Genomic DNA, 27,016 nt, shown 5'->3' with positions numbered 1-27,016 from the left:
ATGTTAACCGAGTTTACTTTTAGACCAGGGGCAAAGATGCAATGGGAGGAATGTGCAGTAGCCTTAGGAATGAGGCTGGAGAGCCTGGGCTGCAGCTGTGGCCAGTGCAGGTTTGCACCTCATGCTGCGAGGTCATCACCTGATGCAAGTGACACTGCCATCAATAGAAAGGATAGGAAGTAACTGTGTTACTCTCTGAGAGATCTTATCTTGCTTATGTACTAATGAAGAAGACCTGCAAAAGTTGTACCAGATGCAACAGAATATAATGATTTATTTATTATATGTTCACAAGCAGACAGAACAGTTCAGTTTATTCCATAAGGTACTGAGAGCCTGTTCGAAGACTGGCTGTCCTAACAGGACTGTATGGCCAAGCACACTTCAATATGCAGTTTTAAAAAATCTGAAAACTAAACTGGGATCCCTTTGTGGCAGGTATTCAGAGCTGGCTGCTGACCCCCCAGGTCTGGACTGACCACACTGGAGCAGTGCAGCACGGCTGCAGCCTGACTTTTGCCTGCTCCACACGGAGAGGTTCAGAGCCTGCTCACACTCAGCCCTCCTCGCTGATGCCTCTTGAGCACACCGACATCCCCGATTCCATACAATACTTAGTTTGTAAAGCAAATTAGCTTCTCCCAGGGAAGAGGCTGTGTCATCTTCTTGCTATAGTTGGTGTCTTGCATATCATGGGTGCCACTGGAATCTAATAATAATTAAATGTGACACTTCAGGGGATCGACACAGCATGAAACACACTACGTGGGAGCTTGTTACAAATAAATGCATCAGCTTAACTCTCAGCTAGAGCTGCCATAAATTGGTGAGCACAGATGTCTGATCTGTCTAACTGTGTGGCTTTAGTTAACAGTACCAGCCACAATTAGACACTAATTGCACATTTGCTGTTTATGAAAAAGCATCTCCCTCTCATTAAACTTTATATTCATATTGTTGTCCTCTGGGAACAACTCATTATGCTGCTCTGGGATTCCCACTGCTCTGATGAGAAGCAGCAGGCAGTAGGGGTCACAGTGGAAATTAATAGTCCAGAAAGAGCAGATCCAGCAGACACAAAAGGGCATAAAGCAAATAATGTGATCTAAAGATCTGTTGTCCTGTTAATTGCTCTGCCCAACGAGAGATAAGCCTGTTGCCAGTGGTCCAGTATGGGATAGCCCAGCTGTGAGAATCCCTGGCATGGAAAGAAATGTACCTTGCGCTGAATTATCACCCTTAGTAAAGCAAACATGTAAGTCAGTGCAGACCATCCACTACTTATTTGCCTCACAGGTGTGAAGCAAAAGCAGAAGTGAAGAGGAAAGGCTCTGAGCTCTCCTGGCAGGGCACAGGATGTGGACAGGAAGGGGATGGTGATGACGACCTAGGACAGGACTCTGTTCTCCCCATCTGCTTAGTAAAAAACCCTACAGATGTAGCCCAAATGCATAATTTTACTCCATAACCTGTGAACAGCTCAAGGGAAAGATCAGTCTTTCCCCTGAAGGGACAATTCATATTGAAACTTGCAGTGATGGTTGCCTGTTTACAGATATGTAATTAGTCTCTTTTTATCTTTTGATTATTTGTGATCTTTGTGATGATTTTGGAATTACACTTGTGGAGTGAGAAGATGCAGCAGGCAGTAATATGTCCTGGCAGCTTCAGTGCATCAGTCTCTTTGCTGCTGTGTCCTTTACTTTTACCCAGTACACTTTTATCCATGCAGCTGTGACTATCTATATATTGGAAGGGATACCTCCAGGACGCATTTACCAAGTTGATGCAGCTGATCCTGAAAATGCAAAACTCAAAGTAAGTTGTATTAAACAAAAAACCCTAGAGATTATATAATCCACTGTATCTGAAATGTGAATTACCATCATCTTTCAACAACTTCCTTCCTTATCAGAAACACAGTAAAAGGTTTAATCTGGAAAAAAAGAAGCATTCTCAATACTGAACTAAGAAAAAACAGCCTTAATGCCTGGACACAAACTGTATTTTAAGTTCTCAGCCTTCCAAAATTAAGGGATATTGAAGGCAGATTTTGATATAGTTAATCAGAGACACAGTAGAAATTGTGAATTTAAAATAAAAAAAAAAGCTCGCAAAATGTTTGTTGTAGATGAGAGTGACTAAAAGTAAATAAAATTTTCAACCTTCTGTATCACAATGTAAATTCTTTTAAATGAAACAGTAAAGAAATCACTTACAAGGCAAACAAATCTCAGGTTTTTGACAATCCCAGGACAAACTGTGACCTTCAGTTGGGAAAATGTGTTGGCTGATCTAAAAATACTCTTGGTATTCAGAAAAACTTCTGGAAAGTGATAAGTTGGTAGTTGGGGAAAAGTAAGTGCACTTACCTAGGAATTGTGTTGTATCTTTGCTTTATTGACTTTGGCTTTATAAAACACAGCACATTCAAGGACTGAACAGAAAGATGCTATTTCAATATTTAGCGATATTCAAGAAAGCAATTAGCTTGAAGTCTGTCCTCAGTCATTGCCCAGTCAGACTGAGCTGGTGAGAAGTAAAGCAGAGCTGTGGGGGTTTAGTTCTGCTTTGTGTTTGAAAGCAATGACAGTGAGTTCCATGTGCCTTCTAACCCCTAAAACATCTGAGGCGTAAGAAGCTGCAATTGAAGAAATGCTGTTACGTCCTTGGGCAGGTCTGCTCAGTGGCATTTGCAGGTTATTTGCATGGTGCATGACCCTCTGTTGTTGCGTACTTCAGACTGTATGTGTATTAGTAACGCCTGGACTAGTAAAGGAAATGTCCTTGAGGGCTTATTTGTGCTGCCTTGGCATGTGAAAGATAGAGGGGAGGACATGGTGGGTGTGTAGTAGCTACCTCGTGGCCACAGGGAGCACAGTGCTGCATTTTGACTCCTGTGTACAGTGTGGGTATGCTCTGCTCCCTGCCACACCTCTGCAGTGGTGTGGTACCTCTTGCTGTTGTGCAAAGCACAAAGTGGCTGATGCTGTGTCCTACCTCTTTTAGCACTAGGCTGTGAACACCCTTCAGCCTTACACCCTCATGTACTCTGTGAAAGTCCACTCTCCCCTCATTGCCCTCTTCAATCATCTGGAGTCCCAAACTTAATTTCCTCCTCCAGCTCTTATGTCCAGCCAAATCCAGCCTTGCCCCTTCTCTCACTTCTCCTTTGTGCATGCAGGCCACTGCCACCACAAAGCTGATTTTTGCCTGCAGCACTGTGGTCCTGCTGGCTGCCCTCTCTGGGAAATTCTCATTGCAGACCTGGAGTCCACAGAGGTAGAAAACAGAGTGGGTGCTAATGTATCTCAGTGCCTGTGACTCTCCATGGGCTGTAAGCAAAGCACTTATGACCAGGGTGTGGTGAGCAGGTGTGCTGGCATCTGTGTGTCAGCATTTCGTTATGCAGTTTGGGGCAAATGCTGCACTGTAACTTGGCCTGTTCTACAAGGCAAGGAATGAATGGAAGGGTGTTTTAAGGTAAAAAGACTAATTCCTTACTCTCTTCATTTCAGTATTCATTGCTCCCTGCAACAGTACCATTCTTGATCAGGGAAAGTGGAGACATTTTTTCCACAAAAGAATTTGATTATGAGAAAGATCCGCATTGGTGAGAATGTGTTTTATGCTCGTGGCCTATTAGCTTATAGTATTCAGAGAAATATTTTCTGACATACATGGAATTATTCTTGTTCTGTTTTTCTTATTTAACAGTTACTTTTTAAAAGTAACAGTGACAGATCCAGGTGGACTCAACTCAACTAAAACAGTGAATATATATATAATTAATACCAATGATGAAAGGCCTTACTTTACCACGTGAGTAAAAATTTTCCACTGCACTCAAAATGTAGGTGTTTTTTCAGGCTTTCTGCTTTGGCAGCTATGGGAGGGGTTAACATAAGGGCAAATAACTATGACAACAAAACACTACTGAAAAAAGTATTTTAATATTGCTGTGATTCCTATTCTTATACTGGAAAGCCTTGTCCTAATGTCCCTCATTAATTATTATTTGTATTCTTAATAGTTTAAAGAGGCTCTGCCTTTGTGCTAAGAACAGCCAAACAAGCTTGTTTTACTTGTTAGCATTTACAGAGGTTAAAGTTATGCAAAGATCTGTGGACAAGTTCAGACAAGGAGCTTAATTTCACCCAGTGTGAATACAATCATAAAGGATTTGCTCCTTATGCAGGTCTGCATTTCACCATAATGGTGTTTATTCATGCAGAAATGTCTAGACATAAAAAGTCTCCCTTTTGATCAGTCTTCTTCCCAGACACACTTGTAAACAATCCTGGTGATCTTTGAAACATGTTGTCTCTTACTGTGTCATAAGCAGGAAATTGTGTCATAACACACAAGTCAGAAACAGCTTTTGAAGACTAAAGGAGTCAGGATATATTGAAAATTTGGAAAAATGGGAACTAATATGCATGTGCTACAAGCAGGCTGTTTTGCAGTGGAAAGAGAGCACAATGGATGGTAGTTTCTGAAGCAGGAGCATGACAATTATTACAGCTGATCTGCTCTGTTGTTGATCTATCTTTGTCACTTGCATGAGACACTGATGGGATTTAAGGCACTGTCATTATGTCTCCTGATTGTGAGACTCTCCAAGATCCCTGCTGAGAATATTTAAGATGGCTCCTCTCCTGCCGTCTCTGCATAAGTGAAGACAAGATAGAACCTGGGGCCACACCAGGAGGTTCCAACCACTTGTTTGGAAAAATCTTCTGGGTGTTTTCTCGAGCCAGAGCATTCTTGAGACAGATCCTGGGCTGAGACCAAGGATCTGGACCTTGATGGTTAAAGGGGTGAAGAATCTGAAGACACAAGAATTAAATGCTAGAAATAGGCATGAATTGTTGTTGTTGCTGTTGTTGTTGTTGTTGCTACCTATTTAATGCTTGAACCTCATGCCTGCAATAAACAATAACATTAACAGCTCATTCCATGTTACTGTACTTCTGAAAGCAGGAGGAATCCTCTTCCCAGTGCCAACATCTGCATATTGCGTTCTAGACTGATTATTCCCTCCTAATGTTGCCATTTCTGTGTATTCATCCTTGTGTCTGGAATGCTAAAAGAACTTTTTAAAATGTTTATCTGCTTGTTTGAATCAGTGAAGTCTGCAGTGACTTGAGAATCTGTAACACCTAAGTTCCAAGACTCATATGGCACAAATAGAGTCTGGTACTTGTTTGAATCTTCTCCCTTTTAGATTGACATTACTGACCAGAAAGAGCAGTTCTGTTTGCAAAGAATTTTAGATTAAATTGCACTTCATGATCTATCCTTAATATGCACATGTATGGCCTGTCTCCTGCTACAATGTGAGCTGTATGCTGGGGCTAAGTACTTCCTGACACTGTAATAATTAGTGCTGGAATGGGAGCTGAGGAAACTTGACGAGTTAGCAAACCTCCTTTATTTTACCCTGATCATAGATGTCAAGATAGAGTTTCAAAGGGTTTTTTAAATTGTTCCCATAGTATATGCAAGCACATCTGGTTTTGGTGTTCACAACACTATATTGGCATTCAGCCTTTTGAAATTGTGGCTGTTAAAATCAATGGAAAATTGTGGAGTCAGGAAAACAAAGGAGAAGGCAAGAAAACAAACATACGTTTCCTTTGCAATTACATTGCAGTGACTAAAATATCTGCTTGAACCATCCTGTGAAAAGCTACTGGCAGGTGGCAGACAGATGGACAACGTGACACTTCCCAGATGTAGTTGTGTAGGAGGTAGCCCCTAAGTCCTTTCCAGCTGTCCTGGTGCTTTGTGTTATGGGGATGTGCTTGGTAATGTCCTGCTTCTTCCCAAAAGGTCTAGTGGGGATGGGACAACAACCAGTGCAGGGTGCAGAAGGGTTGGTAGGGCTGTGAGGGTGGAGCTGGGGTGAGTTTGCTGTTCACAGAGAGGTTGGAGCTGGGGTTCCAGTGGGCCTAGGGAGTTTCCTACTTTGGGCCAAAACCAGTTAGAGCTGTGGGAGTGAATGGGATCTGTTTCTTTCTTCATGGCTCAGGAAGCAACAGGAGAACAAGGAGGGAAGAGATCCAGTGCCAAGACTGATATAGAAAGTTTGTAAATACACTGACACAACAGGTTTCATAAACTCCTTGTTTTCATCTGGCTGTAAGTTAGGTGTTTTTACTGGGAAAATCCTATGTGATTTCTCTCCTGTATGCTTGCCTCTTTTCATATGATCTGACAGAAGAGCTGAAGATAGTGTGTCTTCTTAACCATTTTAAAAATTGCAAGTGGAGGCCTTGAGACATGACATCTTCTGTTCTGTCTCTGCAATTCTCTGCTCCAGTTGCTAAGTGCCCTATGATGTGTGTCTTCAGAGAACAACAAAGGACTCATGTTCTCCTGTACTGGGAACTACAGACCAGTCAATTACCTAAGTGGCAGCATAGGATGTTTAAAAAGGGCAAAAAGGATTTAGTCTTTTAACACACTTCTAATGCTTTTTTTAACTCTTGATGACCTTCAACTCTCCTTGAGTTCTAGAATCAGAAGATGTGTGTGTGTTCGTGTGGTTTTCAGTAATATAAACCAGTCTTCTGAAATTCCTTGCACCATTTTTGGGTTCTGGCCCATGCCTATTTTTGCATGTGGTTCAAGTACTGTAATTGTCCACCTGAGTACCCACGTGAACATCAAACTGCAACCACTGTAAGGAATCCTGCACAATTGCCTGCCAGACCATATCTGACCTATAAAACTAAAATCATGGGAAATTTGGGAGCACTGGCATACCAAACAGCAGCAGTAGAGAACCATTTTCCCAATGTAAAATGCATCAGACAGACAGATGCTGCTGGGAGTTTGAGGCACATTCATCTGTTGGGCATCCAGAAGAGTGCTCCTTCCTGCCTTCACCTACTGCAGGGACAACTCAGCTTTTCTGTAATACTGTTGCCCCCAAGAAGGCTCCAGCATTCATTCCAAAAGATGATTGACTACATTACTTGTTGTATTTTTGCTTTTCTGTTGCAAAATGAAGAAATTAAAGCAAATGGCTTTATGAGCTGGCAGCTCTGTAGGAGATGGATGGCATGACTTAACAGCCCCTTACCTCTTCAACTTCCATGGTTCTGTGAAAGTCAAATTGCTTTTACTGTGGAAAAGTTGTAAGGAAAGAACACTTACTTGTGTGGCTGTGTCATGCTTTATGAACACATGCCAGTTCAGCTACTGCTACATGCCCAGCTGGCAGAACCAATGCCTGGGGTATTTATCCAGACATGCAAATAGCCATCTCTGAGCCCAGCATGGCCATGGCTCTGCTGCCACAACTGGCTGCTCAGCTAAATCTGTAATCAGCTGCCCTTGCAAACAAGATGCACGCTTTGCTGAATTTTATCTTGTAGAAAACAAAGGATCTACAGGATTCCAGAGGAACAAAACCCGGGCACCATTGTTGCCAATATAACAGCTAAAGATCCTGATGATGAAGACTCTCCCAGCAGACTTTTCTACAGCATCCAGTCATCTGACAGACATTTCTCCATAAATCCAGGTAAGACAAAGAAAAATGTGACTTCTGACATCTGAAAAAAAAAAAAAAGACCATCTACTTTGGAGAAATTATTCTTGACTTAGTTTTAAATAGACTTACTTTATTTTGTGGCTCCTTATAGCAAAAAGGAATGCTCAGTCCCTTATTAAGGTCGAATTCTTTGGTCAGCTGACCAAGACTTGGCAAGATATCTTGAAGAAAGTAGACCAAAGCTGACTTCTTGACAAATATTGACTTGTGGCTCGAGGGTGATGGTTCCTTGGGCAGAATTAAGATTGCTGACTTCTTTCTAATATTTGAGGACTGCAGTGACCCTTCTGGGGTTCTTGAAAGAGCTTCAGGTAGTTAGACCATAAAGTCCTCCCTCCTGCCTGAAATCCTCTCTAGCATTTAAGTGCACAGCAAATCTACATCTCAGGTTCATTGCTCTATTCAAGACACTCCTCAGGCAAGACCATCCAAAAGAGGCCTCTTTCTCGTGGTGATCCTATCTTCTTCATACTGTCTGGGATCTGTACATCTGTTCCCCAGAGGTTTTTGCTCCAGGGCTGGCATTCAGTGATGGCTTTGCTCCTTGTCTGCTATTGCTTTAGAACTGCCTATCACAGTTATAAGAAGTGCCACAAAACACAGTGCTGTGGGGGATCAGGATGATCCTTAAATGCTTTGAATTCCCTATGCCTTTTGGCCTTGTATTGCCACCTTCCTCCTCAATTACACTATAAAAGGCGGAGGATATATGCACTGTTCTTTCAACTCTGTGCTCTGAGAATACTACTTGTACTGTGCCATAAAACCTTCTCTTTTTGAACAGAGGCTAACAGAAGTGAAAAAAAGTATTAAGTGCATGGCTGACCAGAGCACTTGGTGCAGTCTGTCACAGCTAAGAGCAGCTCTGTTGATGTATGAGTAGATTTGGAGGTGCTGAAGGATGCTTAAATGATAACAGTGGAAAGTGAAGCTGTCTTACTAGCTAGGGAGCAAGGACAGGCATTAGCAGCTCATTGTCCTTGCTCTGTGAAGGCACTCGACTCTGGCTTGCACTAGAAGCTTGAGAGTAAGGGAAACCTAAATGCTTTACAAACCCTCTGCTGAGGCCTCCTAAGGTGTATTTTTGAGCAATGGTATCTAGCCGTTAATCTTACCCAGAATGTTCAGAGCCATTTTGTACCACTTTAAAAAAATAACTAAACCAGCCATGATTTGCACACAACAGAAGACTTTTTATTCTGCTACCTGTCTGTTGAACTGCCCTGTCCTCTTGCACATGCACCATGACTGTTTGTTTCTTCCCCCCATGGTGAATATCTGACTTCTGGCTGTTCTCTGACAGCAACTGGAGTGCTGCAGGTGACTGGGAGAATTGACCGGGATGCGCTTCCGCTGCGGCTCCATCCTAACCTCTCACTGATAGTCCGAGTAGAGGACAGCCCCAGCAGTGGCCATGCCAGTGAAATGGAGGTCACAATCATTGTTGACGATATCAATGACAACCCACCAGAATGCAATCCTTCTGCCTTCAGGTATGGAGCCTCTCCCTTGCCTTGGTGCTGCCTTGCTGCCCCAGACCAGTGTGCAGATGGACATTTATTGTTAGCCTGCCCATTCTGCAGGGCTGTTGTCCATCACAACATATGGGTCAGATTCTGGGTTGCTTCCTCCATTGTTGCACATTTTGATCTAGGATTTCACTTAGAAAATAAATCAATGTTTTGGCCAGTGATATATGAAGAGTTCAAAAGGAGAAATACAAGTTACTTTGACGGGAAATGTTCTTGTTTTAAACAGGAAAGAAGCAAATGAAAATATGGCTCCTGGGACACTTCTTGTTGATCTTAGAAATTACTGTAAAGATATTGATGTTGATCCATCAAACAACCAATTTAGTTTCACTGGATTATCTGGTTTTGGAAGCAATAACTTTTCTCTGGATTCCACTGTGTCTGGAAGACTTGTGGTCAGTCATTTGTGGCTTTATATTAGATTACCCCATTACAAAAGTCAAGTTATGAAATATTATAAGGGTTTTTAAAATTCATTGTACAAGAAAAAAGAATTACTGTCATCCATTTCACAGTAGGTATGATGTGGAGAATGACTGTTTTGACTAGTTGTGAACTATATACCCCTTGATAGGATGCTTTCTAAGGATTCTACAGAATTTAGTGAACAGAGACTGTTTCCTCCAGTTTTAAATAAATGTGCTAGATATGATTGAAAAAAAATATTCTTTTTTAGGGAGTGTGAAGCACCAACTTTGATATGGATAAACAAAGAAATTTGATGCCATTTCATACCCATTTACTCATGACAGACTGTGGAAGATCCTTGCTACTCAGCATGAAGAATTTAAATACTTGAGAAATCTCACACTCAGTAACTCAGTAATTGGTCAGAATTGTAAAATCACTTTGAGTGGCAAATTTTCACAAAAGTGTGGTGGGATTTGCACTTCTGTGATTTTGCATGTCAAAATATGAATTCCTTATGCTGATAGCTGCTGGCAAACTTGCATTGGCCAGAACCCCACCAGTTCCTGGACATGTGCAATGGTGGTTGTTTTGTTGCTTTAGAAAGAACTGTGGGCAACTGCAGAAAAAGGGAAACAACGAAAAATAGGCATTCTGTCTAAAAGACAGGAGTGCTACAGGAGCAGTAAAATGGCTTTGTATGGTTTACTTTAATTTTGGATCTGAGGTTTCCTTGTCAATAAGCACTGCCCTTAGCTGCTTCATCTGCCAACATAAAAAGCATTTTCCTTGCTGCACAGGGTATGACTGTTGTCAATCAAGCCTTTGATCACTGTGTATGCACAATGTACAGACTATGTGAAGTAACCTGTTCCTCCAGGAATTTCCCTGCAGAGACAACCAGCAGTGGATGCCTCTGTGTTAGTCCTGCTGCCCCAAAGTTTATGAGGCTTCTACAGCGAGATAGAGAGCTTGGGAGATTAGGATTTAAATCTGTGCGAGCCACCATTTAGTGATAACTTGGTTCCTGGACAAGCACTTGTGGCTGGACCTGATACCTTTGCTTAATGTCTGCAGGCATGAGCTCAAGGAGTAACTATTACTGTTTAGCAATCACAGATCCTTGTTGAGCCAACAAAGGGCAGGGTAAATAGCCAGCTCTTTACACATGCTTTGAATTGACTAGGTAAAGGTCAAGACCTTATGATCCAAATGATAAAACTTTCTGCACTTAAGGGGAAGAAATTTGTTGGCAGAAGTGTGAGCATGTAGGAAAAGCCTGGAATTCAATCCTGGAATTGACTAATAGCCTGTGTTATTCCTATGGAACAGTTCTATATATCCAAGGGGCAGATCACACTTACAGAATGCTGAAAATAGCAATTGTCATCATATGTACTGTGATTTCATGTATGGAAGTATAAATACAATTGTGTTCCTTTCTAACTTAGATGACCGGAACTATTGATTTAGAAAGTCCAGCTAATCCAGGAGTTGAAGTTTATACTTTGACTGTCAGGGTGCAAGATATTGCCCATCCTAATTACTCAAGCAAGTATCCCTTTTACATTTCTTTTCATAGTTTTCTGTGCTGTAACAGCATGGAGAGAGGAATACCATATGTATTTTGAATATATGCATGAGAAAATTTCACAGCCATACTTAACTATGATTTAATCTTCTGTTATATTTCCAGATATCATCTACATTTACATCAGGATAAAGCCAGTGAATGAATTTTTTCCAGTCTTCAGTAATTTATCTTATGTATTTAGTGTTTCAGAGATTACTAAAGGTACAGTAAGTAGCACCTACATGATAGAAATAATGTTGTCATTTTGTTAAGTGCATTTTTGCTCTAAATGAATTTTCATATATGTAAATAAGGCAAATGGCTCAAAGTTCCTGTTCAACTAGGGTCTCACCATACAACCACCTACTACCCTTAAATAGACTAAACTGGCAAAAACTCCAATTGTACAGATGGAAGCTGAGACACAGACAAATTCAGCAATTGCACAAGAAATCTGTGACAGTGCCAGGAACTGAACTCAAATGTCTTGTTTTAGACTGTCTTTCCGCTCTTGCTAAATTAGCCCTTTGGAGGGACTGTGGTGGTGCAAAGAAACCTTTATAGACTGACACAGATGAGTGAGGACTCCCTTGGCCCAGCCACAGAGCACTTCTTCTGAGGTTCTCTACAGACTCTTGTGTTTTGGTATTTGCTGCTACCAGACCATGCACAGGGAAGCCATAGCACACCATAGTGAAATAGTGCTTCTCACGCTGTTGCTTTAATTTTCTTGGGTGAAAAACTCTAAACCAAATCATTAGTTCAGTTTCATCTGTATCTTCTGTTACTTTAAATGTTAGTGAAATATGGATTTTCTGTCTCTCAGCTGGATCTAGCATTGGAAGAGTACATGCCACAGACAAGGACTGGCCACCTAATGTCATCACTTACTCCATTGTGGCTGGAACAGGCACCAGGGATTACACAAATATCTTCTGGATCAGCCCAACGAAAGGAGATGTGAGGATTTTAGCTGGATTAGACTATGAAACAACTCAGAAACATATGTTCACAGTACAGGCCTCAGACCAAGAGAAGTCTACAACAGCATCAGTGAGTAAACCCACTCCACTTCTTCCCCTTTATCTACACTTTCTCTCTTCTTCCTGGTAAGAACAGTAAGACATTGGACAAAGCACTTTGGTCTGTAAAAGTCAAACCTTTCCCAGTCATATCACTCAGATGAAAGAGGTGTTTTTCACTCAGTGTTGGTTTATTTCTTACAAAAAGGATAAAATAATACTTTAATCTTTTTGACTGTGGTTGCTTCTCAGACTTTTTTCTTATTTTATCTTGGCAGTGAAATTGTTTTTTGTGCCCTAGACAACTTAAGTTACTCTTTATGGATACAGAGGTACTAGAAAATAGAAAAAGGACAGGGTCTTGAAGCCAGGTAGCACAACCTAGTTGTAGCCATGTTTAGTGACAAATCCTTTTTGGAACCTGTGTAGTGTCCCTTGGCCCTCAAATACACATTTGATTTTGTCTGTGATTTTTCTTTCCCTGCAAAGTGTCCATGTGAGAATTGTGTTGCAGTGCATCAGAGTTGTGTTTTGATTGAGCAGTACAGAGAGGATGTGGATGGGAGGAGGGCTTGGGCAGCCTCTTGGGTTAATGTCAGAGGGCCAGCCCAGTAGAGTTGTGTCTGCTTGGCCTGCTGGAGTTGTACCTTGCCCTGACCATGATCTACTTTTTTCCCTGATGGTGCTGTCTGGCAGGAGCTAAGACCATGCCAGGTACCAAGATAACTTTAAACAGCAGGGTTGTGCTTAGGTTTGCTGCCCAGACCTATTTTATTCAGAAGAAAAATTACAGATGGTATATCCACAAAGGTATTTTATAGTTATTTCTTTCAAACAACCCCATTGTCCTTCACAGACAGACTCACTTTTACTTCTTTTCACATTTTCCCCCTCATGACTGCTTTACATTTGATTTTTGCACATCTCTTGAGGTGACACAGGTACTAGGCTTGCTTTTCATTCCAGCCAAGCACCACCTATAGAGTTGCTAGCTAGGAGATGTTTAATCTCTTTATCATGTATAATGCTTCAAGGTGATGGTAAATGACAATTCAGCATCAGAAGCTTTTAACAATGTCAAGCTTGTCTGTTGCCTGACTAACAGACATTAGAAGAAAGGACTTTAAGAAGGGTAACTTTTTCTTTTATCTAGCTATTCCCAGATGACATCAAACACATCTGGTGCTTCTGTGGGTGCTCTCAGCCATGCAGGAGGCCATTACCAGCATTTCTTTCTCACTGGGAACAGTCTATAAACACTCTTCCTTCCATGGATCATGCTCTGAATGGTTATTAAATATGTTAAGAAGCCTAACTAATGATTGTGAAGCAAATTGAGAGTTTTGGAAGGGAGTTTAATGATTATGTGTTACTATTATTATATCTCATTTTAACAATAACACAATTCAGGTTATTCAAACAGTCAGACATATCAGCTTGAAAACCCTTCACTTTTGGAAGATGGCTCAGGTTAAGGAACATGATCCCAGAAGAGCGCTGATCACAAGAATTGAATCACAGACATTTTCTGGCAGGAACTAGGTTGAAAGGGGACTTCAGTGCTCTTCAAAAGCTGTTGATCAAAAGAACAAAATGGGCAAAGCCAAACAGTTTCTGAAATGAATAAAATTCTGTCTCAGCACATGGAAGCAGCTTCAGCTTGCTATTCCTCTTTTCTTCCAGGTAACTGTGAATGTTTTGGAAGTAAATGATGAAGAACCAGTTTGTTCACCCAATTTCTTCTCACTTCAAATCCCAGTCAGCTTAGCTGTTGGGACCAATATTAATGGCTTCAGGATTGAATGTCAAGATCGTGATTCTGATCCCAGGTCTTTCCGTTACTTCATTAATGAAGGTACTGTGTCACAGTGTGGGAGCAGTGAAAAAAAATAGTGAATGCAGATGCTGCACTTACATTTATAAACAAAAGTCTAATATAGTTTGTGTGCTACTTTTCATGGTGAGCTAGCTGTGATCCACAAATTTTGCACATCATTACATTGCTGCTCTCTGCACAAGCTGGCTACTGGTACTACTGGTGGTAGCAGCTAGAACCACTCCCTTGCAAGGCTGGATTGCATGCCACATTAATTAATCGGCTATTAATTACACAGTTGAAAAGAACTTGGGAAGAATGAGCTGGAAGGGTGTGCAGTGTCAAATTTCTCTTCCAACTACTGCTGAGTAAATCTTGAGAAATGATGGAAAGTTCTATTACTCTGCATATCTCACCTCTAGATGCTGGTGCACCGTTGAAAACAACTGCTCGAACCTGCATGTCGTAGGTCCATGCTATATGCAATAAACCCTCATTTTAAGAATCCTTGTTTGAACTTCATGATCAGCTGCATCCACTTGGAAAACTGCAGTGGTATGGGATGACAGCTTCACAAAAATGGGAATGCACTGTCTTGGGGCAATTCCTCCTTTTGTTGCTGAGGTGACTGCTGTGAAGAAGGGAGCAGAATGTCCAGGTGTCAGTAAAAAGCTGTGAGCATCAAAAGAGAGAATCTGTCCTATTGCAGTCCCTTGATGCCACAGAAGGAGCTCTGTGGACATAGTATTGACACATGAATCCATACAATGGCTATGTTGATAAATCAGTGTCTGACCACACTGGTGTCCTGGCGCTACAGACCTGAGCTGTGTCATGCATTGGCCTCTGAGCCACAGAGCATCTCATGGCTGTAAAATAGGCACTGTAAAATAGGCATGGCCTTCAAGGTCAAGTCTGCCTGCAGCCCAGGCCATGAGCAGCTCTCCAGCTACAATGGACAGAAAGCAAGGGGTGGGGAGCCAGTATTTCTGAACTCTCCTCCCTGCCCCATGCTGCTGACAAAGCACTGGAGGCAACCAATGTCACTGAGTCATGAACTCTCTTCTGGGGGACCTCTTCAAAGGCCACTGCCTCTGGGCAGATGGAGAAGCCATGGAGAGAGGCTGGAGCTACACTCCAGGAACACCCCAGTAGCAGAATGACCCCTGCCACAGTGCAGGGTCCTCACCCCAGCTGGCTGTTGTTGGGTGCTCCCCAGGCTGTAAGTTCAGGTCATTCAGGTGACTTCTTGTGTGCCCTATGGCTCTGAAGTGTTTCCACAGCCTCCTCTCTGCTATGTCCCCATAGAGGGTCTTACTCTATATTGTAATGCTTTTGTGACTGCATTGTTTTAAATTATTTTATATGGTACAGGGCAGCTCAAGGAACTCTTCTTGCCATTGACATTTCACCACACTTCACCATTTGTTACACACATTAATGTGGAATTAAAGTAAATATTTTTGCATATTGGTGTTACCTTTTTGCAGGCAATAAGAACAATCATTTCATCTTTTCACCAAGTGCTGGCTCCAACACATCTCGTCTGATTCTCGCATCAAAGTTTGACTATGAGAGTGGGCTTGATACAAACTGGATTTACAGTCTGCGCGTCCACATAACAGATGACAATTTAGTATCTGCCAGGGACAAAACTACACACTCAATTAAAACTGGAACAGTGACTTTAAGCATCAGAGTTATCCCAAACCCAACTACTGTCACTACCACTACAGTAAGTTCACTAAAACTTTTGTCCAGTTTTGCATTTCTTTTATGGACTAATCTCCACAGGAGTGGAAAAAAGAGGATAGATGTATGCAAAAGGAAAGCAAAAACCTAGAGTACATCTAGTGCTGGGAGGTTCTGAGCCCTGTGCTCTTATGATGAAGCCAGAGATGGTTGACGTGCTTAGTGATGAAGGATTAGTCCCAGGTACAGCGTCATAACATGTGTTTTGTATTTCAGTTTCTAAAACAAAAAGGGCAGGAAGCCAGAGGACCGGGCAGGCTGCCATTACCATGCAACTGGAAAGTTAAAGATTTTGGCAGCTTTATTAATAAGGAAAGAGCAGGGATTAACCTTTGTCTGGAACCTTAAAATTACCTCATGCATTTTGCACTACCTCTTTTTTTATTCATAGCTATTCACTCCCCCAGCTGCCTTGCAGTTCTTTGTGCTTCTTTATCATTGGAGCACATTAATCTGTGCCTACCAAAGTTGAAACAGACAACAACAACAAGAAGAAATCCTCATCACTTGAAAGGGTCCTTTTCCCATCCCTGAGGTCACTGTCGTGTAAAACTTGGAGCAGCATGTCAAGAACTGATGCAGTTGTGCACAGCCTCAGAGTGTCACTGAGTTTTCAGCAGGTTTCCGACAGCAAATCCAGAGGGGTGGGATGGGTCTTTCCTGAGCTCCTTGCCCATATGGTGGTCCATAGCTGAGCTGAGGAAGCCTGCACAGCTTTTGGCAGCCCGAGTGGGATCTAACCTTGCACAGCCTGTGGAGGTGTGGGCCTGTGTCCCAGCAATAGAATTCACTTCTCTGCACAGCCGTCCCAGTTGAGCTCTGGCTTACCAGTTTAATTTTGAAGCTGATTTCCATCAGGCTGGTGCATGATGTGAAGAGAGCTTGCTTTTGTCTTGCCTATAGATGTAACACAGCCTCAGGGTACCGACCACTCTGTCCCTATCCTTGTAGCAGTCACCCCTTCAGGCCTGGCTGCACCATCGTCCATCATCCAGAGTCCATCCATTCCCTGCCTGCCTGCAGATGGCATTACCCTTTTCTCTCTTGCATGCAGGAATGAAAATATGAGTTTCCAAGTGAAGTAGTAAAAGACCCTTTTGCAGTAAAATGGTCTGGATCTTCTAGAGGCTACTGGTAACTGAGCCAGAACCAAAGAATCCTGCTAACAGCCCATGCAAGTCTGGTTGCTTTGCTATGAAAATGCTTAGATCCAAATTTTCAGACTGATTAATAACTCTGTTATTATCTAATGCTCTTTTGGGAAGGAATAAATGATTTTTTCACTGCCTTCTACTCCCCCTACTTGATGTGGAAATGAAAAGTTAAGCTGAATAAACTTATTCTGTATTTCTTTCCCGTGCTTTACCACAAATACAAACAGTCTCAACCACATACCACAGCATTAAATCTGTCTCCCTAGAGATACCAGCCTTCCACTTTCAGGCTATTTTCCAGAAGAACACTTCCATTAGAGCAAGTTCTCCCATCACTACCCTTTACATGTGTTCAGTGCAGCGACTCAATGAGTCAGATACTGGAAAGCTGGTAGTGTAGAAAAGAAACCCCGTCACAAAAAGTCTCTTGTGACTTTAGTCCAAATGAGAATAAAGTGGTGGTGGTGGTGATATTATTTGAGAGTTTCTCTAAGCATTGGATGTATCTTTTTTTGACAAGACTAAGTAGGTTATTTCAAAATTATCCTTAAACTAGAAAGAAATAGATAGCCTGCTCAGTTTCGTACTCATTGTTATTACAAACGTCTTACAGAAAATTAAATAAAAACTTCAGTAGGTGATCAAAACTAATAGTACCATACTAGGTAATGAACCAGGTAGAGCAAATGAGTAATGTCTGAAATGTGTGAGGATAGTTTCATGATGGGACCTTAATGAATGGGTTGCTAGCACCAAGTGATATGCCAGCTCAGAGATGTGTCTCCTGACACTCAGGAAGATGTGGGAGATTGCAACTGCTCAGGAAGTGTGCTTTTCCTTTCTGGAACAAGTCACTGGGTAAAAAAGAAGGAGTTTCATTTCTTTTTATACAATAACCCAGTTCCTTAGGGTTCAACTCTTACAAAGCAGACTGGATGATCACTGCTGTGAAGATGACCTACTTCCAGTTTTGCCTTAGATAACAAGAAAACATTATCTCAGTAATGGTAGTATTCCCTGAACTTGCCCACCCTCCAACAGTGTGCTTACAGGCTGCCTCTCAGGCTTTTAAACTTCTCCATGACATGCTTGTGTTAATATAAGATATTGAAACATGATCTGGAACCTCCCCTTTGCCTTGTGGGTGGGCTCCATTTCACCTGCCTTTGGTTGCCCCAGGAGCTCAGTGGTCCATCCCAGCCATCTGAGCTGCCTTGGCAGTCAGCAGGCAGGCACATAGGATGAATCACTGTCTCCCTCCATCTCCCTCTGCCCATCATCTGCAGAGCCCCAGGGCAAGCTCGGGCCGGGTGCCTCAGTGCAGAAGTTCAGCCAGATGAAAGGTGCTGTTGGTGTCGGTACGCAGCCTTGAGGAACTCTTCCTGTCTTGTTTTAAAAGCCTGGCTTCACTGTTGTGACAAAAAGGGAAAACCTCTACTCTCCGTCGGCGTGGTACGTGCCATTCGTCATCACCCTCGGCAGTTTGCTGCTCCTCGGGCTGCTGGGCTACCTGGGGCTCCTGCTGCTGACGCGGCTCCGCACCCGCTGCCCTCCGGCAGGGAGAGCGCCTCTGTGAGTCCTCTTACGTGTCACCCTGGGGAAGTCCCCAGCAGCACCTGGCAATGACAGAAATGGCTCGGGCCTTTCAGCCGTGATGGTATCGATGATTTAAATCTTTTATAGCGGCATGCCCTGTACTGCAGTAAATGCTAATACAAGCTACAGTGATATTTGTGTTAATGTTATGAAATCCAGGAAATGTGTCCGTGGCTTTTTTTTCATGGTTTAGTAACATTAACGTTAGCAGAAGGTGGAAGTGGAATTAGCAATTATGACCTCTAAAGGCAACTATGCTCATGAGCCTCAGTCAGAGCCTGTGCCAGACTCTGCTGACCACAAATATTTTGGTTTGTATTTGACTCCCACTCCAAGGGAGCTCCTATCTAGGTAGTTACTGGATGCATTTTCCTCCCTCTCAGCTACAGATCCCAGTGTTCCTTGCAAATACTGGTTCTCATGCCAGATTTGTTGTTCTGGCAGAACTTCTGCTGATTTCCAGGAGTTTTACCCAAGCCAGTTACAAGGCTCTGGCCCATAAAGCTTCACAGTACCTCTAAGTGCTCGTGCTTGGCAAAAGGCATGGAAGCACCTGGGACCAGCTCTGAGTCACTGTGGGAAGTGCAGATATCCCTGCTTGCTGCCTTCTCAGTGGGCTGGAACCTGGCTGCCTCTAAATTGACTTTGTTCTTCACAAAACAAAGATAAGCAGTCCTTTAAGTGGCTGGAATTAAAAAAACCCCGGGATTTCTAGAAGTATTCTCAGGATCTGGACAACAATTTAGAAGTTAGATTAAATGTAAAGAGGTACTATATGACTGTGACTATAGTTCAAATCGTGTGTGCAAAGCATTTACCAGCTTGTGAAAAAAAATGACAAATGAATCTAAGATACTGCTATTATTTATTAATTGGGGAAATGATTTATTGGAAGCCGGGCTCTCCCATTAAAAAGCAATTTCTATGTTTTCAAAAACATTTACAACCTTTCAAATATTTTAAAAGGTATTCTCTGAGCACATCAGATCCAAAAAATTGACTTCCTCCAAGAATGGAAAAAATGACAATATCTGAAAATATATTTTCCCAGCTTACATAAATCCATTATGCTATCATCAATAAGACTTTATTATTTTAATAGCATTCCTTCTTGAAGAACTGTTAGAGCAATGCTCAGGGCTGTTTTCTTGTTTGAGAGCGGCATTAAATGATACAGGCTTTCTGTGAAAGCAAAACCAGAAACCAAACAAATCAAGCAAATCTCAGAATTTGAGGAAACACATCCTTCTTGCCAAGTGAAAGAGAACAAAAACTATGATTTTTTTGTGTAGGCAAAACTATGACATTTGTTAACTACACTCTTAATCTTCTTTTCATTACAGGATAAACGCTCCAGGTGTGTACCTCTTTTCTATATTTTAATGCTTCAGAACAAGACCTTGTTTTTGATTCAGTGTAAAATATGTAAATTAATTTCTAGATAAAAAATTGACACAGTAGAAGGGTACTGAGATTAGATAATCCTGGCCAATTATGTGAGGCTTGACAAAGTGATTTCATGGCCCTTTTAGTCTTCAAATCTATCAGCTATTAGGCAAAACCCAGATTCAGAATACCCAGTCTGGTATTCTGGCACAGATGCTAAAGAATAACTGTATTTTTCACACACAATTTATACGCTATCTGTTAAAAAATAATCTCATCCATCTATAGCACCTTCAAAAGTCCTCTCCACTCTAATTCCATGTTCTCTGATCCCTTCATTTTCTCCCTTGACACCATTACTTCATGTACATAAAGATTTATTTTGAAGTATTGGTCCTTTTAAAGGGGTTGTATAACTTAGCAGGGAGATAAATTGCACATGGAAAAGCATGGTTTTTTTAAGGAGTCTTGCTCCTTTTAGTCCCATTACGTTTCTGCTAGAGAGCATTGCTCATATGGGCTCAGTAGGACCCTGGTTTTGTAATTCCCCCTTTCCTCAGTCAGTGTCTCCCAACTGGAAAAAACACAGGACTAACAAACCCCACAAAATTAACTGTTCTCTTGGTTGCCCAGTTTGAGACATTTCAGTGTTGGCTGGTTTCCAAAAAATGATTTTTTTTGCTTTCTGAAAAACTGGTTCCCAGATGCTGGGCAGCAAAGGCCAGACAGAACAGGTTTCCCATCAATGCTCAGGTTGAGATCCACATGCAGCACCTCAGAGTTTTGCATACCTGGCCACAAAGCACATTTGTGGTCAGGCACAGTTCTCCAAAGAAAGGCCATTAAACAAATTGGCAAGGAGTGAGCAAGAAGAAATCATAGCAAGTAGTTGGGTATCATCCACAAATCCATGCTGTCGAGATGCCCATGGCACTGCTGCTGTGTTTGTTTGCATGTGGGATGAGTTAATAGTGTGGCAAATTGACACACAACCAAATTGTTCTTCAATCCGAGTTTTACTTGACTGAAAATGCAGCTCTTCCATGTTTTGTCTCCAAGCTGATATTTGACACAAGCTTTGCAACTACAAACATTCATGGAAAACAATAATCTACATTTCTTGTTCAGATATTCCCAAAGGTGAATTTCTGTATTTGTTTGTATTATTTAGAAATGGAAACCTGTTTAATAAACCACTGTTATTCATTCATTACTGACTTTTCAAGGCTAGACTTTTGATTAGTCACTGGCAACTGTGGATTGTCACTCAGCATTTGAAAAGAAGTAAGGCTCATTTAAGATGTCTCAGCATTTGAGTAGCAAGAATGTCTATTTCTTTGAGGATATCTTGGCTTTAGTGTTTATAGTCATCATCAGAAAATTCTGGTTATTAATAATGTGCATTTTCCTTTCTGTAGAAAAGAAGAAGCCTAAGAAAGAAGTGGTTGTGGTAAGTACTGCTGGCCTCAAAACAAACCCCAGTTTTGCCAGCCTCATCATGCAATACGATCATAGGACCCTTTCTATGAAAGGTGTCTGTTTTCCAGAGAATATAAAAACGATAGGCAAGGAAAAAAGGATTGCCCTCAAGTGCAAAACATTTCATTGTCCCAACTGGCCTCTGTGTTTGGAAACAACATGGGGTGTGAGGGGTGCTCACCTGCCCTGGGGCCCCTTTGCTTCCAAGTGCCAAAATGCTGTACTTGGGAGGTCAGGCAGGCTGTGCCCACAACAGGGACAGGGAGACTTGCTGCAGAGGTGGGATGACAAGTGCCCCAGCTTCACTGATGGCAGTGGTGCACTGCTGAGACACCACTGACCTGTGCAGCCAACTCTGACCCACCTGAGTGCAACCAGTAAGGTATGCCAGCATACCCAAACTGTAAAGAGTTTGGCCTTGATAAGCTGTTTGCAGCAAAACATCATAGATGTTTCCACTGTTGGAGATGTTTCTTTGCTCCTGGATCTTGGGGCTCCTTGCTTTTCATAGACATTATTGCACAAAGGCTGTCATGCTCTCAGGCATGTGGTGTGATTCCTGGAGTGGTCCTTTGCAGGTCCAGGAGCTGGACTTTGATGATCCTTGTGGGTCCCTTCCAACTCAGGATATTCTGTGAATCTATGCAAGGCACTTTGATTAGTGAACTCCCTCCCCCCAAGTTTTTCAGAGAGGGGATTCCCAAGCCCACTCTGGGTGGAGGATATTACCCCACCAAATATTACCGCAGGCCTGGGCCCTAGGGTGTATCACCGTGTCCCGCAGCCATAGGGAGGAGGAGAAGATCCAGCAGGCCGGAATTGTGCAGCAAGATTGATTTATTTAATTATTTTACAAACTCTTTTGTAGACTTTTTTCTTCATAGTCTAATTGGACAAAGGATCAGCCACCCCTTGGGGTGATTGGCTAAAATCCTAAAACATCCATTGTCAAAATATTTTTCTACTGTACCATAAACAAGACTTTTCAAGGTTGCAGGTTTTTGGCTGTTTACAGAACTCTGCTACCTCTTCTGTGAGAGAGAAAAGTCTCTCACGGACTTAGAAAATAGCAAGAAAATCCTTGCTAGCAGCATTTTTGTATCTACAGGAGGAGACCCTCTTGTGGCTACACACGTGGAGGCATTTAGCATGTCTTATTAATTCTCCTTTGAACATCTAGTGGCGAAACAATACACCACAAATGGCTCTTGTTGCCGGTTTAGATTAAACCCATCCTAAAGGAATGCAATATACAAGTCATACAAATCTACCTCCATTCACGTAGGTCACCATTTCCAAGTCACTGCTCCTCCTTCTGACTTGACGAATTCACAGGTTTCATTTCACATTTTGTGTTTCTTCACAGACAATGACAAAGCTAAACACTGTCTTTGATGGAGAAGCCATAGACCCAGGTAATAAAAAGCAATTAACAGGGAATATGAATATTAGGCTGGAAACAAACTGGATTAGTTGATTTAAATATGGTTCAACATTGGTTTTTCATATTTCAGGTTAGCTGTTTCCAAGGAATGGGAGCTATATCTCACAGATAGTGAGAATCAAGACAGTGCCTTAGTAGCATTCATAATGGTAGAATATACTTATGGTCCTTGAAAGCACACATCTGATGGTCAGACTGTTCACTACTCCTCTGCTAAACTGGCATATATGGATGTGGTATAGGAAGGTGGGAGAGGAGGAGGAATTTGCTGCAAGTCTCTTGATCTGGTGCTGTCATAACTACGTGGTCTCACTCTTCTCATGTCTGGGAAATGGCCAGGAGGTTAATGTCACTGCAGAAGTACTGCCTTCATCTCCTAAACCTTTCCCTGGATGCAGGGTGGGTGGGTGGGTGAGTTACTGGCTCCTGTACAAACCTCTTCCCTTGCAGCAACAGTGCATTGCTGCTGTTTATCCAAGGCTCAGGCATCGCTTGTTGGGGAGAAAAGGGAAGGCCATCAGCTGGCAACAGCTACTGATTGTGTCACCAGGCTCCAGCTGTGCTGACTCTGAGCATATCTGATTAACCAGCTGGGAAAAGCGAAAATAAGGCAAAAGCTACAAACCTCAGGATGATCTGGGAGGTGTGTGCTTATCCAGCTCCCCAGGTGACAGCCACTGCTCTGCAGCAGAGCTCATTGCAGGAAAAATATTTTTGTTTTCCTAAGGGTTGATCTGGCTTACCTCATTGCCCTGAAACACAGCCCCTGCCTGAGCCCCTTAGTTTGATGCTTGGCCTGGAATTAGGGTGCCCAGCCCTGTCCCTAATGGCTGATGGCCCCAGCATAGAGATGGGGAGCTGGTAAAATGTGACAATCAGTCAAAATAGGTTTTTAACAAATAGATCTGAAAATAGGTCTAAAACAATAGGTCTAGAAATCACCCAGAAGGCAGGCTTGTTTCAAGGCTTGGATTCATCTGGCCAATTTCCACCCAAGTGCCTGTAACTTGTGTTTCTTATTAGCTGGCTCAGGGCTGTTGGATGCCTTGAGCTAATGGGAAACACTAGGCATGGAGACTGAAACACAGTTTGGGCAAACAAGTGGGACCCTACCGTGCAATTAAGCCCATCCACAAGGCTGCTCAAGGCCAGTTTGATCCAGGTCCAAGCTCACCTGCTATTTATAGAGATCTGGAGGAATGGGCTCCAAAATCCCTGCTTTTTCCCTGAGTAACTGCATTTGTAACATACTAAAAATGGATAGTCTCTAGGCTACTGCAAGAGCTGCTTTCCAGTGCTCTTGCAGGATAGCTGGGGCTCCCTTTCTCAACAAACCTGACCATACTGGACTTAAGGATGTCTGAGCCCATCCAAACTGTCATGCAGAGCCACAGCATTCGTGTTGTGCCTGACACAAGCATTAGGCTGCAACATAGCTCTGGGGGGCAGCAGGGAAATGTGTGCTCCCCACTCCTCCCCTCTCTTCTCCACAGCTCATCCCAAACCCTAGAGGATCAAAATTGCTTGTTTGGAAATGAGATTTAATAATTCCCAGGACATCATCGGTTGAATATGATTAAGAGGGATGGTCAGAAGCTGTTTTCTGATCTGGGCTGCTTTAACATGTCTGCCTTGTAAGCAGTCAGAAAAAATAACATGTAAAGAGATCCAGTTTCATCTTGAGTTGCTCAAATTGTGTTAATGCGTCATAAATCATTAATTCTGATACAAACTGCAACATGTAGTAACACGTAGACACTGTTTCTTTCCAAGCCTTAATGGTCTTTTGTTTGTCTCCTATTACTAATGTTTACAGAAAGTGCCATTATAGCTCCTGATTCTCTGTTTAGCAAGATACAGTGCTTTGGACTGTGAGGCAATCACACAGGACACACAGCAATTTTTTGACTTATCTCTAGTAGCAATGAACTGAAGGAGAAGATATATTTGCTTTTAATGTGCAAGTAGAAATTAGCCATAAACCCTGAATAGAGACAGAAATCTTTCTGACAAGGAAAGGTAGACATGTGTGCTAAACAACACAAATTTAACAATATTTTTTATAAATGAGAGAATATGTACTTGTACAAAACACTTCACTCTATTAACGGCAATGCGCATGGCAAGCCTGGAGGAAAGCATTTTGTGCAAATGGAGAAGGAACGCATGCAGCCAAGACTCACTGGATCTCCAAATCCTGGGTCAGTCCGGATGAGCTGAAGATGTATGTGGCATATTGTGCTCCTAAGCAGGTTTTACTGCCTCTGGTAGGCAACTCTACATGACAAAATAGGCACAGACATATATAATGGTCGTGCTCAGTATGGCCAAAGATAGAAGTTTTGTCCTCACGACTATGGATGTGTTTGTTACACTGCCCATGTTAATCCTTGGTAGCTGGAACTTGGATAGAGTTATAGGGTGATAAGAAAGTTGAGGGTTTTTTTGGAATGGGAATGTTTTAAATATCTCTATTCCCCGAACTGCAGAGACAATTCTTATAGCGGCAAAACAGCCAGCGTCTCCTCTAAGCAGCCACTGCGACACCCAGGTCCCCATAGAAACGACGCTTTCCCTTTCAGGGCTACCTCCCCAGCTTGGCTGAATTCCAAGTGCTTCACATTTCTCAGTTCAACCCCATGCTGAGAATGGCCATGTCCCAATCTGCTAAAGCAAGAATGATTTTAACCTGTTGTCTTTTTGTTCTTGCAAGTTACTGGCAGAGTGTACGAGTTCAATACACAGTCGGGGGCCCGGAGGTGGAAGAAGAGCAATGAGCCCCTTCAGCCAATGCTAGCTGTGCAGGTAACATCCAGTGCCACAGACAATAGTGGCCAAGGGACAGAGAGACCAGAGGCATCAAGCAAAAAAGAGCCTTCAGAGAAGAGGAAAGAGCTGACTGCAGCAACAAAACCGGCTGCCAAGCCCTCAGCATGGCAATCAGAAACACCAGGCCAGGCTGGGCTGAGATTGCAAAAGCAGAAAGAGGAGTCTGAGGACAGGGGATTATCTTCACCAGCCCCTTAAGGCAGGAACTGACTTCATCTCCCAAAATGAACTCTGCTTTGCTGTTATGCCAGAGTGCATGAGACTCCAAGGTGCCTCCCAACTGACCCCTGATTTGAACAGCCAAATAGTCAGATGAGATTTTTCGCTCTATCTCAGCTGTAAAGCAAAAGGTGGCCATAAGGTGTGCAAACCGGACCCAAAGGCAGGATGAATCTGGATGTACCTTTGGCAGGTGCATGTAAGAGCAGGAGAGAAGAAGAGGAAACAAAGCAGAGTCACAGACAGAAGCATTCAGTGCCCACTGCCTCCTCCAGTGGTAGTTTTCCCCTAGAAGAGCTCTGCACCTCCAGCAGACATGGTCACATCCTCTGAGCGCCTTTGGGAATGGCAGCATACACAGATGTGCTTTCTCACCAGTGAATGAGATCTCCTGTCCCTGCTGAGCAACCAAATGAGTGAAAAGCACATCAGGGTAGAAATGTTTGCTGGTAAAAGCTGAAAATATTTTCTTTTCATTCAGTATTTTATTTCAGCCCTTCCTTGCCCTCCCATCTTGCTGTAGGAAAGACCATGGCTTGAAAGCAGTTCTGGAGTAGAGAAAACCCAGAGCTTCTTGTGGTATCTCAGGCTGTCATGTCAACACTTTCAGCTTATTTATCTTTTGTAACACTAGCAGCATTCAATATCTTCACCTTTGATATTTCCTCTGGCACATTTACTGCTTTACAGAATCAAGTGGAACATACTCAAAAGAATAATGACAGTAAATACACGGGGTGAAATAATCTTTTCTGAGTGTGAGCATGTATAATGTAAGTTCTGTCTAAGAACCTCACATAAAATAAGCAAACCTGACAAGATTTTATAAAATTATTTTAATCTGAAGAAAAACAAATATAAACGATGACTTAATACTCCATGTCTTGCCTTGTTTTCTTTCCTGATTACAAAAAAGTTTTTTGACAATGAGGGACTGTTATCAGTTGGCAAAAGAAAATCTTGGTTTAACCTGAGCAGGGGCGGTCCATGAAGATTTTATTCAGTCTCTCACATACATTGTTTTTTGTCATACAACGAAGGACTTGGATGGAGAAATCCACAGTAATTTCACCAAGGATCCTACACTTCAAAAAAGCACCCCTCATGGTGCTGTGGCTCTTTGCTGTGCTCCAAAGGAGTGTCTTGACTCAGGAGCAACTTCCCTAACAAACACAAATGATCTTGAGTCCAATTTCATTGCACAGTCAGAAACCCAGCGTGTAATGAACACCACAATGATAC

At 42.4% G+C, this 27,016-nt stretch overlaps 1 protein-coding gene across 2 annotated transcripts in view; it reads left to right on the top strand.

The window, feature by feature from the left end:
• CDHR3 (cadherin related family member 3) overlaps positions 1 to 26,652 on the top strand; it is a 35,659-nt gene extending 9,007 nt beyond the window's left edge. Inside the window, exons 4-19 of one of the 2 annotated variants that reach the window (XM_048302321.1) lie at positions 1,733 to 1,818; positions 3,519 to 3,613; positions 3,718 to 3,822; positions 7,386 to 7,534; positions 8,868 to 9,057; positions 9,323 to 9,491; positions 10,956 to 11,055; positions 11,201 to 11,299; positions 11,904 to 12,130; positions 13,783 to 13,954; positions 15,406 to 15,650; positions 18,221 to 18,393; positions 19,761 to 19,774; positions 21,222 to 21,253; positions 22,649 to 22,697; positions 25,440 to 26,652. In XM_048302321.1, the coding sequence (XP_048158278.1) occupies positions 1,733 to 1,818; positions 3,519 to 3,613; positions 3,718 to 3,822; positions 7,386 to 7,534; positions 8,868 to 9,057; positions 9,323 to 9,491; positions 10,956 to 11,055; positions 11,201 to 11,299; positions 11,904 to 12,130; positions 13,783 to 13,954; positions 15,406 to 15,650; positions 18,221 to 18,393; positions 19,761 to 19,774; positions 21,222 to 21,253; positions 22,649 to 22,697; positions 25,440 to 25,753 (2,219 nt within the window). In that variant the 3' untranslated portion in view covers positions 25,754 to 26,652. The remainder of the gene's footprint in view (positions 1 to 1,732; positions 1,819 to 3,518; positions 3,614 to 3,717; positions 3,823 to 7,385; positions 7,535 to 8,867; positions 9,058 to 9,322; positions 9,492 to 10,955; positions 11,056 to 11,200; positions 11,300 to 11,903; positions 12,131 to 13,782; positions 13,955 to 15,405; positions 15,651 to 18,220; positions 18,394 to 19,760; positions 19,775 to 21,221; positions 21,254 to 22,648; positions 22,698 to 25,439) is intronic. The other variant, XM_048302322.1, reaches the window with a different exon arrangement.
• Positions 26,653 to 27,016: the final 364 nt, after the last annotated feature.

The sequence above is a fragment of the Corvus hawaiiensis genome, chromosome 4 (assembly GCF_020740725.1).
Source record: "Corvus hawaiiensis isolate bCorHaw1 chromosome 4, bCorHaw1.pri.cur, whole genome shotgun sequence".
Classification (NCBI taxonomy): domain Eukaryota; kingdom Metazoa; phylum Chordata; class Aves; order Passeriformes; family Corvidae; genus Corvus; species Corvus hawaiiensis.
The sequence above is the reverse complement of the archived record's forward strand: the minus strand, read 5'-3'. Positions and strand labels throughout refer to the sequence as shown.